Below are 18,112 nucleotides of genomic sequence, written 5' to 3' on the forward strand. Positions count from 1 at the left end.
TAATAATGAGTTGGATGGATACCCACAAGCGTCGTCTAAACAAACAAGCCCATATAATGCTAATCAAAAGCAGTCAGGAGCAAAAACATGCGGTTTTTTGCATGCAGCATAAATGTGTTATTTTTCCCTATTCTAAAACGTGTATTTCAATATCCTGCATGCACCAAATATGTTAAATTGCTGCAACAACTTATGAGATATAATTAAGCATGGGGATGATCATGTACGTCAATCATAATGTTCTAAGCAAGCCCTTATTAACTCAACTTTGAATATGCACCTAACCAGAATACAATTACAGATATATGACCTGAAAATGTCACATACAGCATCTCAGACGAATCTTCAGGTTCCAAGCTTTAAAATAATGTATCACCCTTCTTTTATCCCTAAAGATCCACTATCCCCACGGTCACCCCTTAAAAAAAAACTATATTATAGCAACAAGTACTGGTGATGTGCAGGTTAGAGAGATAAATATTAAGTTTTAGTAAATAAACACTGGGCAATTTAAAAAACAAACAAATCATATGATCTCTAATGTTGTTAATTGGTTTGCATATCAGATATATCTCTTGGTGGTTAACACCATACAGAAGTTGTTATTGGAAGATTGGCCAATGCACTTACAGATCCTATTTACAATAACCATTACTGTTCAAATATGTCAGATTATGGATGTGGTGATCCCTCTGCCTTAACTATGACAGGAAGCTTTACACTTTCCCCCATGGTACAACATGAGAATGAAGACAATTCTGGTTTAATGAGTGTTTTTCTTAACCAGGATTCAAGTTATCTAACTCTGATATATCTGCTTCTACCCAAAAATGTAATGACATTTAGTAAGTGCTGCCCAAAGCTTTGAAAAACCACAAGTATCTATCCAGACACAAAGTAACCCTGACTGTATTGTTCATAAAAAATATACTTAATATTTAGCATGTACTTTCTATGGTGATGTGTTTGCTGAATGGTTTCTGAACCTTTTGTCTTCTGAAGGAAATTTTCAATTATTAAATGAGTTTTCTGTGTTAAAAAAACCTCGTGTTTTGTATTTGGCATTTACTCAGCAGTGCTGGACAGCATGGACATATCTGTTAGCAAAGTGCCAGTTATCTATTTTGACTTGTATTCACAGTGTCTCCCTTAGGGCAGTCATTTTGAAAATGTCAGTATGCCATGATGTGTGTATGATGCATCACATGCCCCAGTTTAGTCCAAATCCGAAGAGTGGTTTGTTTGTCTGAGATATTTTATGTAGAACACAGACACTTTAACTTTAAAGCCAATACATTCCATTTGAAATTGCTACAATGAACATGTTTTAACTGATTCATTCATTGTAATGTCCATGTGAACAGCTATAAGCAATTCAAACATCTTCTTGCTGTCTTTCTTATAATTTCACAATGGCCAATGTATTCATTCATAACATTAATTGTAAAATGTGCTACATTTCCTTGATTCAAATTATGCTAAATTAAGGTTCATTTTCCAAATCCATGTCTCTGTTGGTCATCACATTAGAGAGTTGACAAGTGTGAGGTTTATCAAGCTCCTACACTATAATCATGGTAATCAGATGTCAAACAAGGACGAAAATATCCTATGAATGTACCACACAGTAAAACAAATTGTATTACAAATAAATCAATAATATGTGTTAACTTTGAACTTTTATCTGCAGAGTGACTTTAAGAATGCTATTAAACAGCATTTCAATGTTGTGGATTTTTGTTAAATAATTGAGAAACTGTTGGGTAGGGTTTTTATGTGTCCAACATTTTATTTCCCTGGTTCCAATAAAATACAGGTAGGTGGAAGTGTATAACAGCAGATTTTCCAGTTTTTATAGGCAGTTTAGTTGATGGGTTATTAATGTAAGTGTACATAGATTTGAACATACCGGGTTTTGCAAATTTTGCAAGCTGTGGGGTGCGTGTTGTTCTGTCTTTGTGCTTTACCTGTGTTCTTACCTTCCTGTCACCTTTGGCCCCACGTATACATCCCTGTGCATCTAATGATCGCCACCAAGTGTCCAAAATAATACTGCACGATATGTCAAAACGAAATGATTTGTCAACATTCATGAATAGTAGGCTAATTCAATCTGTAGGCCTACATTTCATAATTCGTAAAACTAGCAATCTTTGTTTGAAAATCTTAATCTGCAAACTAACTGTAGCCTTACTAGAAAGAGTAGTGGAGTAAAAAGTGCAACATTTCCCTTTGAAATGTAGCCAATTAGAAGTGTGAATAAAATATTCATACAATAAATAAAAAATGTTAACAAAATACAGTACACATGTTGTAATGAGTTTGCTTGACAAAACGTAAGCACTGGTTATTCAAAAGCCCATCATTTGGATTTGGACAACAAAACGTGTGTTATAACCATAGACTGTATGGTTATAACATTTGAGTTGTAGGTAAAATAAATCACTTAACATATGAATATGACTTGCTGATCTAAACCATATGGGGGCACTGTTTGGCTTGGGGATTTTTAAGGGTAATTTAATCATTTAAATGTTAATATTGTTACTGGGTTGCATGTATGTAATGACTCAAAATGTGTTTTAAAAATGGTTGTGTTGTTAATTTGAACTTTGTGCATGGGTGTATCGAATCACCTGGGAGCTGTTGTCCATATGAACACCACCCTCCCCGGGTCACTGTCAATCACCTGACCGTCTGTGTAAACAGCAGTCAACACAGCCGCCATCGCTCCTGTTAAGCAAGAAAGATTGAAACCAAAGGTAAGGATGTTTATAGTGACAGTGCACTGTGTTACGAATATAGTTAATTTAAAATGTCACTTGTTACTGTAACTGGTTGCTTTAAACAATCATCAGTTTCATTTAGCGCCACCTATTAGCATGTAAAATGTCCTGACCAGTGTGCAGATGACGAGCTAAGCAGCTTGTTAGCTTACAGCTAAACTGCCAGCCTCTGTAGCAAGCAGCGAAAAACAACAGCTGAACCACCTTGCTGCTAGCACGTCTCAACGGTGAGTGGGGAGCTAACGTAGTTTAACGACAACTATCTTGCAAGTGTAACACACTAAACGTCGTGTTATTCTGTATTTGCTCACGTTAGCTAGTAGTTATGTTGTAGCTTAACGTTGGGTGCATAACGTGCAAAAAACAACAGTGATGTTAACGTTCCGAGCATTGCCAGCTATGTGTATAATGCTAGGTTCAAGATTCAAGGCTTTATTGTCATGTGCACATTAGCTACAGTGTAGATAGGGCAATAAAAAACGTAAATCACAGGTTAATCTACTACCATAATGTATACGTTTTTCAAATGTCGATGTTTGAAAATCACAGCGGTGGATTGTCACAAAGTACATTTACCCAAGTACGCAATTTAAGTAAAATATTGAGGTACTTTACCCGAGTATTCTAAGTGTGTGCTACTTTATACTTCTACTCCACTACATTTATTTAACAGCTGTTGGTTAGTATATACTTTTACGTTTTTAGAATAAGCTAATACACAATATTAATCAATGATTAAATGTATAGGTTAAGATATCCAGCAGCAGCAGTAGCCTATATCAAGTTCTTCAAATTAGCTCAACCTTTACCAGCTGTAATAAAACACCAACACATCAATAATTATAACCAGTAACTCTATATATATATATATATATATATATATATATATATATATATATGAGATCCTGAAATTATGGACTACTTTTACTTTTGGTGCTTTTAAGTACATTTACTAATACTTTTGTACGTTTTACTTGTAACAATATTTTTAAAGTGTAGTATTGCTACTTTTACTTTAAGTAAACAATCTGAATACTTCTTCCATCTCTGGTTAATTATCACTCAGCCAAAATCTTACAAGCTAAAGGTATAGACGGAAGCAGGCTAGCCTTTCTCGTTTCCCAACAAAAACTCAAGACGTTAACACTTTTATTTCATGCTTTCACTGACCAAACTGTCTTTTTATTTAATTAGACTGATAATGATGTATCACAAAGTTCATGGTCATGTGCTCAGGTTAGTTACAGGCCTAGTGGTCCAGTGTTTTGTTACATTCACACTAAGCTTAAACTATTGCGTTCTTAACAATCACACAGCCTTGCATTCTTTGATTAATGTTAAAATGAGGTGAATTTTAATTGGACTCTGCCTCAGAGAGGTGATTATTCAAGAGTGGTCAATATGATTAAGTCTGTGGTTCATGGTCTGGTGGTTGGTTGACCTTATTGACCTAAATGTAGTGGACAAAATCATTAGAAACACCATTCTGAAAGAGCCAACACAGTTCAATAGCACCACAAACCACAGCCTCACAACACAACAACCCAGCGAGTTGAACCTAACATTATGAGCTTTGTAAAGGTGGGATTCTTGCAGGGTATTTGGTTCCCAAGAGAAATGACATCTGCAGCTAGTTACATAGAAATGATAAGCAGCAAATGGTGACTCCTCTAAACTAGTAGTTAACCACACCACCACACATTTAATATATATTTGGGTATTTATTGCATTCTTTTGTACTTTTTACAGACTAATTCCAATTTTAATGTTACGGTTATGTTTCCTTCAACATCTCCTATTCTGTTTTTCCAAAGTAAAAGGTTTAAGTGCTTGTTGTGGTTTAAAATGTTTGTCATTACATTACATTACATTGCATTTAGCTGACGCTTTTATCCAAAGCGACTTACAATAAGTGCATTCAACCAGGAAGATACAACCTTGAAGAAAACAGAATCATATTAGTACATCAGGTTTCATGGAGCCAAACATTTCAAGTGCTACTCAACTGGCTTTAGATAAGCCAGCCCTTTATTAGTATATAAGTGCTTTGTTAGTAATTCTATCGCTCGAAGTGGAGTCTAAAGAGATGAGTTTTCAGTCTGCGCCGGAAGTTGTGCAAGCTATCTGCTGTCCTGATGTCAATGGGGAGCTCATTCCACCATTTTGGAGCCAGGATAGCAAACCCACGAGTTTTTGCTGATGGGAACTTGGGTCCCCCTCGCGGTGAGGGTGCAGCGAGCTCTTTGGCCGATGCAGAGCGGAGTGCACGTGCTGGGGTGTATGGTTTAACCATGTCCTGGATGTAGGAAGGGCCAGATCCATTCGCAGCATGGTACGCAAGTACCAGTGTCTTGAAGTGGATTCTAGCAGTTACCGGAAGCCAGTGAAGGGAGCGGAGGAGCGGCGTGGTGTGGGAGAATTTTGGAAGGTTGAAGACCAGACGAGCCGCTGCACTCTGGATGAGAGGTCGGATGGCGCAGGTAGAACAGCCAGGAGGGAGTTGCAGTAGTCTAGGCGTGAGATGACGAGAGCCTGGACCAGAACCTGCGCTGATTTCTGGGTCAGCTGGGGACGTATCCTCCTGATGTTGTGAAGCGTGTATCTGCAGCAGCGGGTTGTAGCAGCAATGTTTGCAGTGAAGGACAGTTTGTTATCTAGGATCACACCCAGATTCCTTGCAGTCTGAGTCGGGACAATCTTTTCCCGGAAGGAAAAACAGTTCAGTCTTGTCAAGGTTGAGCTTGAGGTGATGAGCAGACATCCACGGAGAGATGTCTGCTAGGCAAGTACAGATGCGTGCGACGACCTGGGTCTCTGAGCGGGGAAAGGACAGAATTAGTTGGGTGTCGTCAGCGTAGCAGTGGTATGAAAAACCATGCGGGCTAATGACAGACCCGAGCAAGTTTGTGTACAAGGAGAAGAGGAGGGGACCAAGAACAGAGCCCTGAGGGACCCCTGTAGTTAATTGACAAGGGTCGGACTCGGACCCTCTCCAAGTTACCCTGTAGGTGCGGTCTTTGAGGTATGAGGTGAGGAGGGAAAGTGCAGTGCCTGAAACTCCAAGTTCTTGGAGAGTGCGAAGGAGGATCTGATGGTTCACCGTGTCGAATGCAGCAGACAGGTCCAGAAGGATGATGACAGAGGAGAGGGATGCTGCTTTAGCAGTGTGCAGTTCCTCAGAGACAGCAAGGAGGAGGCCATGTGACCTGTAAAGGTCACATGGCCTTCTTTACTGCTGGTCCTTTCAGTTTGACAGACTGCTGGCTTGCTGAGCTATCTTTGACCACAGGTGCTTAACTAATGTCCTTGGACCCATATCATTACCAGGGAGTAACTCATACTGTACCGTTTTATGTGAGAAACTCTCAGCTCTCCCTCTTAGTTCCACTGGTAATTTTTTGCCTATATCTAATACACCATCGGCCCTTAAGGTAACTTAATTAAAACTATTAGAATAAAAGTATGTGTTGAGAATATTAAAGGTGGAGTAGGTACGTTTGAGAAACCGGCTCGAGATACACTTTTTGTTATATTCCATGGAATGCTCTTAACATCCCGATAGCAATGAATATCTTATGTGCTTTGACAAAAAATCCATCCAAATTCATCTGTGGAAGCCGTAGTACTGTAAAAAGCACAACCAATCATTTTAGCTGGCCTGGCTAAAATAACTGGATGGCCTACCTGCCTGTCAGCCTTCCATCTGTGCACAAACTTATCTCGTGCCCTCATTGGTCATGTGTGTGTTGGAGAAGGGGCTCTGTAAGGAAGTGGCAGATTTTTTCCGCCTGTGTATTTTCAAATTCTAGTGCACTCGAGGTGGTTTCTCCAAAATTACCTACCCCACCTTTAATGTGTATTGGAGTTTACAGCTTAATAATAAATGATCTGATTTCTCAGTATCTCATAGCTGTTATAGCGCACCTTGCTTGCTGAGAGTCAGAGCTTATAGTGCTACTGCTTGCTCCATGAAAGTGTCATGTTCATGTGGCAGAGTTCATAGCCCCAAAGATAGGCACTGTGGCTTTGATGCCAAGTCCAGGAAGCAGCATGATGGCAACTTTACTGTTTACAGACACACGTGTGCGCTCCATCAACTAACATGCTCATACACCGCCCCTTCACCCTTTTTTTACATGCCAACTCAAGAGGTTGCAGCAGGCCATTTCAAAAAAGCAATGCTGCAAGGTGTTAACTTCATTGCCTTGACTCGTGATTGGGTGTGGAGTAAAAGATGCATTTATGAATAGGTTTCTGCTTCCTTCCAGCTCACCTCAACTAACCGTGTGATATAACTTGTGGGTTTCTCACTACAGGCAATCAGTGATGGACTCCAGGTCTCGCAGACTTCCTTTCTGTCTGCCCAGCTCAAGGTCATCCTACACATCGAGTCCAACTGTCTCCTCCTCATCACTGTCCTCCAGCAGGTTGTACAGTAGGGACTCTGTGCTCAATAATGACCGCCTTCCAAGAGCCTCATCATCTTACAAGACAGACCTTGACCACCAGGTAGGCTGACTGCACATTATTATTATTATTATTATTATTATTATTATTATTATTATTATTATTATTATTAGGGATGCACAATATCGTTTTTTTTAAATCGATACCGATAACTTCCTGCTTCTCAAGACCGATAACCAATAATAATATAATATATATATATATATATATATATATATATAAATGTACCTGTAGTTTTTTCCTCGTTTTAGCCCTAGGGTCGTCTCTGGCAAACTTCTTGCCTTTTTCAAAAGCCTCGTCGATAGGTAAAAGCCCCGGTGCCTTTGCAGCTGGCTTTGGATTCGCCGCTAGTTTAGCAGCGCAGGCGTCTTCGTACGCTTTTAACACACCATCGTAGCGATGGCGATGTTTCAGGTGACTAATCAGGTTGGAAGTATTATAGCTCGTTGCCTTTTTCCCTCCTCGTGGAACTTCTGCATTGCATTTGTTAATACAAATAGCAAGCGAACTATCTAACTCTGAAACTTTGAAATAGTCCCATACTACCGACGACATGTTTGTTTACTGTCCTGGCTTGACGGCCGCACACCATTTACATCACAGCCAGGCATGAGTTAGGGAGTGCTGGATTGGTGAAAAACTCCCCTCTTCCTAAACCAATAATACCACAGTACTGGCCAAACGGGAGGACCCGAGTGAAAAACAAGCGCCCCTCATCCCAATCCACCCACACCGCAGTATTTTTTTCTTTTTTTTTACCCAAAAGATATATTGTATATTATCGGGGCTATTAATACTTTTATCGGGTTTATTGGGATGACGTCATAATTCCTAATATCGGACCGATAATTATCGGGCCGATAATTATCGTGCACTACTAATTATTATTATTATTATTATTATTATAATGGAACCATGCATTGTAGTTTCATACACAATGCCCGCCCACCTCATAACATTTACATATAGAATATATAATTTAATATGGAGTACACAACCTCATTTGTTGTAGTGCAATAGTCCTGGTGTCCTGTAAATGTGGCTTCTAGTTTCTTATCATATTCACGGTATGCTTATTAAGAGTTGGCCTTTCAGCTGTCATTGTAGACAACAGCTTTATACTGGGCATGGGTCTGCGACATCCTGCTGTATCTATGTTTTGATTATGCTTAGGGTTTGAGTCTACCTTTCAGGTGTATTCCAGAGAGAGAGGGTGTAACGGCCCGTCCACACTACAGCTTAAAAAAAAGCTTGGAGCTGGGCGTGTCTGAAGCTTGGGGATTTTATTCGAGCACCGCGACCAACAACCAATCACATGCATGTCCCGCCCCCGGCATACAAAGCAAAAAACCCCGGGGATTTTATGCGAGCTATATATATAACAGGTGAAAACCTACCAGTTTCAGTCACTGTCTCTGCCACCTCCCTCCATGCCTGGTTCCTCCGGTTTGTATCCCGGTAAATAGTTCTGGTCGTAAAGAACCGGGTGATTTGCTACCGTAATTTCTCGTTTGGAATATGAAGAAATGAACTGCGGTCTGGCTCTCCCAGCTTGCACGCGGTTTGATTGGCTAGCGCTTGAACTGTCAGATTTGCATAAACGGGATTTGATTGGCTGACGCTGGCTACTCCGGCGTCTCCGGCTGCAGAAGTTGAACTTTGTTCAACTTCTGCAGACGGAGAGGGACCTCTATGGTATCCACAATTCAGTTCGGCGAAAAGCGAGGCAACGTGACGTCACCCCATTCAAAGTGAATGGGCAGACGCGTTGGCATAGCCGCGGGAAGTAGGGGTGCTGGGGGTGCTGCAGCACCCCCTGTTGGCGAGTGGTGTACATTTTAAAAACTGAGTGACCACCTAAATAAAAATGATTAAACTACATAAAATAGTTATGATTTTACTTAAAATAAAATTAGCTGTATACAGTAGCATATAATAGTCATAGTATATATTTGTACCAGTCAGGTGGCTTGAATTTATTTTCCAAATAAATAAAATCCGAGTCATCTAGGTCGTGGGATAGTGACGTAATTGACGCGACACACACACACTGAAGAGTGACAACTTTTTAGAATGGCGCAAAAAAGGACTTTGGATTTTTTTTTCTCCAACAAACAACCCAATAAAAAGATTGGACCACCAGCTGCTCCAACTAGAGTAATATGACACAGAAGAGACTGACACATCTGACTTTGATGCATGTCCATAGTAACATTTTGGACAATGTGGATGTATCTGCTCTAATGAGGGTCTTCATTAGTGCCACCCCAGAGAGGAAGGCTACATTTGGGGTTTTGTGAAGCCCCAACACATACGCAAGGTAAGACGACATTTTCCTTTAATGCCGCTGTGCAGTGTTTTGCCTTGTCAATCAGTTAAAATTGAATTCATAGTTTTATTAATATTGTAAATAATATTTTCTGACTATTTGTAATGTTATGTCGGTTTGTAAGACCCATAGTTAGCGTGTGGGCATGTGCAGCTGTTGCTAAGTGATGTAGGTCTATAATGGTTTATTAAGCATAACAGTTAAGGCGAGACACCCCAGGTGAATAGGGTCATTTTTTTTAACTTAAAGACATTTCTCCAGTTAATTACCTACAATGAGGAAATTGTTTCTTGTATTACAAGTTTTCTGAATATGCAAATGATCCATTATCTCCATTATATGCGCATATTTTTAACACATTTCAGGAACCGAAATCTAAACTTTGGATAAAGCCAGGTTCAAAATTATTGTTTCATTTTGTATTCATATTAGCATCCAAGGCTTTTACATAAGGGATTTTGGATATCTCTTTTTATCCCTCCATAGATCAGAAAATACTGTTAACAGCCCTAAAATATCAATTTTCGCCATGTTTTTAGGTATACAATCTTATATAATTCAGGCTATGAATGATATATGAACAAACCTTTTAGTAAAAGCCTTCATAATGTTGATAGGAATATAACTGGAAGGTTTGGTGTATGTAAGTGCAACTGAAGTGGATATTTCGGAGAGTAGGAGAAAAAACTCATTTTGAGAAAACTAACTTTAAAGATTGCAGTGTGGCGCTAGCTAAACCCTCCTGTTCTTTGGATGACAGCTTGCGCCTCGACGCTCTCCGTGAATGTATTTCATGTTCGGGGTCATTTGTTTTTTGTATAATCTTGCTTCGTGCAAGTGACAATTGTTGTTGTCTTCTCTGTGAACGTTTTTTCGCCGTTCTTTTACCATTTTGCCATTTAAATTTCTAGCGGAAAAGCTAACCAGGAAGTGTTTTAGCACACCACGTGACGCATCTGAACGAATCACGTTGTCAGAAGTTGACACCAGCCAATGAGATTTCGTTTCTTGGTTTAAGACCCTTTTGTACTTTTACGATTGGTTGCTGATGCAAAGGAAATGACCATATTTGGATCCAATGAGATTGTGCAGGAGAGACGGAGCTTTCCAACGATATCTCTGATGACATGGTGCAAACAGCGGTCGCGGTACTTTATGTTACGAGAATGCTAACTTTTGGTGAATTTAGGAGAAATATACAGATGCAAATAGACAAACTATAGTAAAATAAACACTTAAGTGTGTATTTTGTACGTTTTCCTTCCACAAGCCTGAAAGAAAACATGTTATGGAATCAAAATAGCACAACATCTCAAAATGTACCAGTGCATGAAAAACTATGCCTGCCGTGTCTCGCCTTTAACAAACAATTTATGCTGCTCGCATCGCTGACAGCCGGGCCGGCACCGCCTTTTTTCTTCTTTTTTTTTAAGCGGCCCCCCTCCCCAGTTTTGGCAGCACTCCCTGAGCAAAATGACTTCCCGCGGCTATGCGCGTTGGAAAGCGTTTTTGAAGCTTTCGAAGCTGTAGTGTGGACGGGCCGTTAGAGTAAGCTCTTTTCTCACAGGTTCCCTCAGGAACATGTTACAGCAGCTATACAGCATCTCAGAGGTGTAACAGCAGACACTTTGGAGGTCTATTTATAGGGCACCCTAGATTCCTTGGCACACGTTGTGAGTATTTTAGTCCTGCTGCTTGTCAAGGCCCATCTCAAAAGATAGTGTTACTGTTGGCCTGGGCCCGGTCTAGTTCCTGCTCTTTCTAGAATATTCTAGGCTAGTTGCTAAGACCCAGCCAACCGCTCACTTTCCGATCAGCATGTCACCCCCTCTCGTTTCCTTTTTCTCTCAGGCTGTACTATATGACTAATTGAAAATTAGCCAGAATAATAATAAAATAATCCTTGCTCTTTGATGTTCTGCAGTTGCAGGATTATGAAGTAATCCTTCAGGGCTTTTCCTGGAAACAAGCGGCCATTTTTACATTCAGTGTTTCTTGCCAGCACACCAAACTGTGGAATACATATCCTTCCTCATTGAACATTTCAAAAGCCAATCTTCTGAATGATTAAAAACCTAATTCCTGCGTCCAGGTTAGCATCAGCTTGCAGTCGTCTTCTTTCTCAACCTTTGCTGTGAAACGTTTACAAGATGCGATGGGAAGCAATTTTACAAGTTAACAATCAGAATGTTGTTCCATAGCAACTACTAAAGTACAAGAGAAGTTAACCCTTTTTTGTATTGCATATGTGCCCATGTGTGAGTACCTACTAATGCTACATGTTTTACTTTCTCTCCTTTTTAAAGAGTTCTCGCCTCCTGAGCTCCTCCAGAGACTACAGCAGCTCTGACAGTCGCTCCAGCAGCTGGAAGTTACCCTCCTCTCTGACGTCCTCCAGCAGATCTTATGAGCGCCCCTGGGCTGAATCCTCTCTCAGCAGCAGGAGCAAACTGGTACTGAAGCTGTGGCAAAATACAGTCTGGGTTACAGGTTTTCGAAAACATTTGAGTTTATAGGAATCTTGTTGAATCAAATACATTTGAAATGTCTGCCTGCTTTTCCCCAGACTGATCCTGAGCCCAGGTTGGGGATGCGCTCCAGTCTGTTGAAAGTCACTGATGATGGCGATTCTAAAAGGGCAAAACTGTCGTACAGCAACAGAGGACTGTACACGAGAACTCCCAGCACCTCCGTTACAGGATCCACTTATTCCAGCACTGGGCTCAGCAGTGGCAGAGGTACATGACACTAGACTTGTGAAGGTCATGAGAAACGCTGTTACCATAAGGTACCCTGAGTTGCTGTTGCCTTATCCTTACACAGGTTATTAAGTGGGTAAAAGAACATTTGGAAAACTATAATAAATCCTATTTGTTGGTTCTGAAATGGTCTGGATCTTAACTCAAATGCTACTGGTGGCTTTTGTTGTTAATTTGCTACAAAGCAGACACAGTACATTTTATATTGATATAATTAGTCGTTTATGAAACGGGGACAAACCCCCGATTTGAAAATGAACTCGGCAGACTTCTAAACAGCTTGTCTCTTCTTTTCTTTAGAGAAGGACACTTATGATTCATCGTGGAGCTCATGCCGTTTACTCTCACGGTCTTCCTCCTCCAATCCCCTGTCCAGGAGAGAGCTAGAGACCAAGAATGACCCCGTTCTCTCAAGTTTGGCAGAAAGAAGGAACAGGACCTCTGGATTGACTTCCTCATCGTGTAGGCACATGTTGTGATGTTCAAAACCTCCAAATGTTTTGTGACATATACTCACACTTCTGTTCCCTCATTTCAGATCAAACAGACAGGATGACCTCCACATATGCGCAGGGAGCTCGGCCTAAAGAGTCTACCTACACCCCCTCCTTCTCTTCCTCCTCCTACTCTTCCTCAGCTCGAGAAAGCACCCTAAATAGCCACCTCTCAGCTTCCTCCCCCTACCGATCTTCCCCTCTGTTGCGCGAAAGCACCAGAACCCCTTCCCGCTTCTTGAGCAGCTCATCCACCCTCCGCTCATCTCAAGAACCAACAAGAAACCCTGTCCCCTCCTCGAACACCACCTCCACCTCCTACTCCTCACACACCTCCAGGTTCACGACCCACCTGCCCAGACCAGAGTCCCCGCTCCCTGCCAGGCCGGTCCCGCTCCCTGCCAGACCGGCCCCTGAAGGTGTAGAGTCAGACAGCCGCAGCTCCACCCGACGCCTTCTGTCCCGCCTCTTTTCACGCCGCTCCAGCCAGGACTCTTCCAGCGGTTCCTCCAGTGTCCGCTCACTCGACGATGACAGCCCGCCCACAGGTGGAGAGTCTGTGGACAGTGAGGAGGGGCCCAGGGTGTCCAGCGTGGAACCTGCAGCTGGAGGCTCAGAGGGGGGCTTGGGGAGAAACCGCAGAGCAGACCTCACCCCGATCCAGGAAAACAACGATCGCAGGGCACAGGCTCCGTCCAGAACGACGCAGTGGAGAGAGCCTGGTGTGGGCAGTAGTAACACCAGCAGCAGCGGGGGGGGAGGCAGCAGTTACTCCTGGCTCTCCTCCTCCCTCCGCGGCCGCTGCCCTCCCCTCATCTCCCGCCTTAGGAGACATACTCTGGGGCAAAATGCTCACTCTGCTGCTGGCTCGGAAGAAGGCTACAGCCGTCCGCAGCACCTACTGAGAAGGTGGGACAATCTTGAGCATAAAGTAACACAGGAAGATGATGATGATGATGATGAGGATGAAGATGATGATGAGGAGGATGAAGATGACGAGGAGGAGGAGGAGGATGAAGGAGCAGTTGGTTTGGAGGCCTTTAATGCAGGTCGTCCCTGCAGACTCCAGGGTGAAACGTTACCTGAACTCGAGGACACAGCAGTCGATGTTCCACTACACCGCAGAGCGTACGACAACATCTCGTCTCATATGGTAGCTCTGGGAGCTGAGATCCAGAGGGAGAAACCCACCGCGGACCAGGAGAAGCTGCGAAAGATCAAGGAGAGGTAATGGAGTACTATCTAACTCGTACGCATTTCATCTTGTAAACTTAGAATAGGTATTTTAGTTATATATGTGTATATGTATATGTGTGTGTGTGTGTGTATATGTATGTGTGTGTGTGTATATATATATATATATATATATATATATATATATATATATATATATATATATATATATATATATATATATATATATATATATATATATATATATATATATATATATATATATATATATATATATATATATATATATATATATATATATATATATATATATATATTGCTGTCTTACTAAGAGCTGGATGATATGAATATATGTTTGTTTTGTATTTTAATTACAGTGATACTGATTTATCAGGCCCTTTTTCTTTTTCCAAATTTGCATCATTTGAGGAACAGTTAAGTCCATTTTGTAGACTCTGGGCTTTATATCTCCTTAGTTGGTCGGATATTCCGTAGCTTCTCAAGCTAGGCAAAACACAGTCTTGGACCAATGATACATTAGTACTGTGTTTCCATCTCTAAGACAAGAGAAAACTATTATCCCAAAAACCTCAATATGTTTTTTAAAATGTACATATTCAGTAATTTAGTTACTGTACTTTTTGAAAGTAAATGTTTTTTATATAATAATAATAAAACACGGGATTTTTCTAGCGCTTTTCCTAATGCTCAAAGACCCTTTACATCAAATCAGAACGGAAACAGTACAAAGAAAATGGATGTATGTAATAGCTACTGTATCATCAGAAGTACTAATCCCCCCCTTCCTGCGACAGACTGCTGCTGGAGGAGTCTGACGATGAGGAAGGCGACCTGTGCCGAATCTGCCAGATGGGGGAGGAGGCGGCCACCAACCCCCTGATCCAGCCCTGCCGCTGCATCGGCAGTCTGCAGTTCGTCCATCAGGACTGCATCAAGAGGTGGCTCCGCTCCAAAATTGGCTCCGGTAAATACCAACCCCTCACTCCGCTGCAGCTTTAACCAAATCTACGTCTTGTCAACAAAGCTGACATGTTTCTGTTAGGCACAAACCTCGAGGCCATTGCAACCTGTGAGCTCTGCAAGGAGAAGCTGCGTTTGAACATTGACAACTTCGACATTCAGGAGTTATACAAGACACATGTGCAGGTGAGTCACCGACCGTTTTACTTCCTGTGGAGATTTGAATTTCACAATTTACCGCAATCAATACATTTCTATTGAAGTAAAACCCGCAAAATGAGAGTAAAACATAAATTGATGGTGTATAAAACAACAACAGTTTACTGAAAGCTATTCCCCTTGCTTCACAGTCAGAATATGATGAGTTCATCAGCAGCGGCCTCTACCTGGTGGTGCTGCTGCATTTCTGTGAGCAGAGGTTCTCTGATGTGCTGGGAGCTGTCGATGCAGCTGGGGTGAGAACACACACAAACAACAAACAAACACACACACACACACACTTACTTGATCCTCCCATAGTTCACTAGCTAGTGCGTCACTACAGTTGATCATATCGTTGTCTGGAAGAACCTCTTCAGACTTCATCCCAGTGTACAGGGATCTTTTACTCCGTCTAAACCAGGCTTGGAATCCTTTTTGTTTTCATCTTGGAGGTTTTATTAATAATCTTGAGCTCAGCTTATTTTCAGACTGAGCTATGAAATAATCAGACCTCTAAACCTTTTTCAAGCAACACAGTTAAAGATACGCAATTTTAAAAGTGCGTGTGTGTGAACATTTTATTTACAAAAAAATTATTAAATAGCTAGGTAGCGTCATGTTCAGTTAAAAGGTTATAATCTTTTCTTTAATATTACAATCCAAATCATGTCCATTGCGATCAATACACATAGAACAGCGTTATGATAAAAGGGCATGTATGGAAATTAGATGCAGAGTTTAAAATCATGGAAAATGGTTTAATAAAGGATTAAAAAGTTGCTTGAGCTTATTGAGTGCGCTCCAACACAAATCTCTGAATAAACAGCCGGGCGAAGATTCTACAGAAAATGTTTACTACATTCAAGTGCTTATAGTAAATAAGTCAAAACTGCCTTAATATAAGATTAGGAAAAAAACAAGTGTTTAATTACGATCTGATTTCCCAATCAGCTTAAGGCTAATGTATACTACATACTGTAGCTTCTTACACATTGAACACAGATGCTCAGGTCAATGGTTTTATACACAATTGGAAAATGGATATAAATCTAATAATCTTGAAGTGGAATACAAATCTTGAAAATAGAAACTGCTTCCTTCTCTCACCCAGTTATTCAGCCTGGTGAGAATCCTTCATGAACACATGGACAATCTTGAAAGTATGTGGATCAATCATTTCTCTTCTATGCTTATTGTTTGTTGAAAAGTGAGATTCCGTTTGTAATAGTCAACAAAGGCTGTAGCATACTGTCAATGATTTACTTTGTTTATCCTTATTATTGTGTGACGACAGATTTTGACTTGATGTGTCTGAATTTCAGTTCCTGGGGAAAGTGACGTGGAGCTGCGAGACAACAGACCATCTATTGAGTTTTCTGACCTGGACGACGGTCTTGAAGAGGAGTACTAATTATGTGAGTGGTGGATTGAGGGTAAAAAAAGAAGTGGGTCACTCCCTGCCATATGGTAGTTCACCCAGTTTTCACACATGCTTTGAATTTGTTATGTTCATCTGAAATGCATCGGCAGCTCAGAAGATGTCTCGCCTTTGTTGCAGGTGGCTTTTGCAGATATGCAAACTTGATAAATATTTTGGTTGACACCACTGTATTTCTGTTTATGAGTGCACTTTATTCAATTTTAATTAAATAAAATGCAATTTCTTTTCAACCCTTATGCCACAAGTGCTTTAATGTGTGAATGGAAAAGCACAGAGGGACAGCGGTGACACGTGTCGGTCTGATGTTGTTGTGATGACAACTTTTGCGAGAAAATATAAAAAGTGGTGTTTTTTTTTCTTTTCTGTTTTCCTCTGAGAATATGGTTGAAGAAAAAGAAGAACTTAACCCAATGAAAATAAATCTAATCATTGTTGTGTCAGTGTTTGAAATGCAGTTCAATTTTGGAAATAAAGATTTAATGCAAACTGCCATTTATGTTTAGTTTCTCTTTATTATCATAAACGGACTGTTGTCTATAAATGTTGCTGGCACAAGATGGATATTGAGGTGCTTATTGTTAATAAATATCTGTATAGAGGACTGAAAACTCCTTTTTTATATACTTGTAGTTCAATGTTTTTGATATTAAGGTGTCATTAATTGACGCATCTCGTCTTTTTCAATAGCTTCTGTTATAGTCCAGCAGGAAGGGCCCTCAGATTTTGAGATACCCCTACCTGAGGTAGAACAAATGACAACAATGTTTTTTCTTATCTTTAGGGTCTCCCATTAATGAAATTGATTGTTGTCAAATTTTATTTTGGGGGAAAACATTTTTCTTTGGGTTGTTCTTTAGAACTACCCCAATCCCTGAAAAAGATAAATTAGACCAGGCCGAATATGGGAAAGGTGACTAAAAAGCCCATAACTTGAGAATGACCTCTCTTATCCTCTTTAGATTTGCTGGGGTATGAACCAGGTGGCTGTCCTACATCACCAAATAGTCAGACAATTATTGAACTAAAAAAATACTGAAATATAGTCCTATAAACTTAGCTTTAGTTTAGAAGGAAATTGTACTTTTTGGTGATAGGAACATAGGACTCAATCACTTTTCTCTCATTTATCAGAAAAACAGAAATCCCTAAAAAATATATCATTACTGAATTGTCTAGGGTGCTATTGAACACTAACCAGTAGTTGTATGGAAATATCTGGTACAGTTCTATTGCAAATGACATTTCTTTATACATAGGCCTACCTCTTCTCTGATACAGTCACATTCCGAATGGGGGATAAGTGGCACAATAGCTTATAAGTTAAGAATGCTCACTCTGATGGTCATTATATTTGGAGAGGGAAATACCAGGTGGCTGAACTACATCACCAAATAGTCAGAATAAGAGTAACCCAATACAATCAAGTCTATTAGTTCTAAATGGCAAGCCTCTAAAACATA

At 40.5% G+C, this 18,112-nt stretch overlaps 1 protein-coding gene across 2 annotated transcripts; it reads left to right on the forward strand.

Moving 5' to 3' along the window:
* The first annotated feature begins 2,604 nt into the window (after positions 1–2,604).
* On the forward strand, positions 2,605–17,144 carry marchf7 (membrane-associated ring finger (C3HC4) 7). Of its 2 annotated transcripts, none has more exons than XM_079667156.1 (11): positions 2,605–2,762; positions 7,103–7,295; positions 11,889–12,035; positions 12,149–12,320; positions 12,642–12,803; positions 12,880–14,062; positions 14,845–15,014; positions 15,093–15,196; positions 15,361–15,465; positions 16,323–16,371; positions 16,534–17,144. In XM_079667156.1, the coding sequence occupies exons 2-11, from the start codon at positions 7,113–7,115 to the stop codon at positions 16,620–16,622; spliced, it is 2,364 nt and encodes a 787-aa protein (XP_079523282.1). In that variant the 5' UTR covers positions 2,605–2,762; positions 7,103–7,112; the 3' UTR covers positions 16,623–17,144. The 2 variants fall into 2 exon arrangements, with proteins under 2 accessions (XP_079523282.1, XP_079523283.1); XM_079667157.1 differs by lacking the exon at positions 2,605–2,762 and adding an exon at positions 2,860–3,013.
* The last annotated feature ends 968 nt before the right edge of the window (positions 17,145–18,112 follow it).

This window comes from Notothenia rossii (genome assembly GCF_949606895.1).
Source record: "Notothenia rossii genome assembly, chromosome: 2".
In the NCBI taxonomy this organism is placed as follows: Eukaryota; Metazoa; Chordata; class Actinopteri; order Perciformes; family Nototheniidae; genus Notothenia; species Notothenia rossii.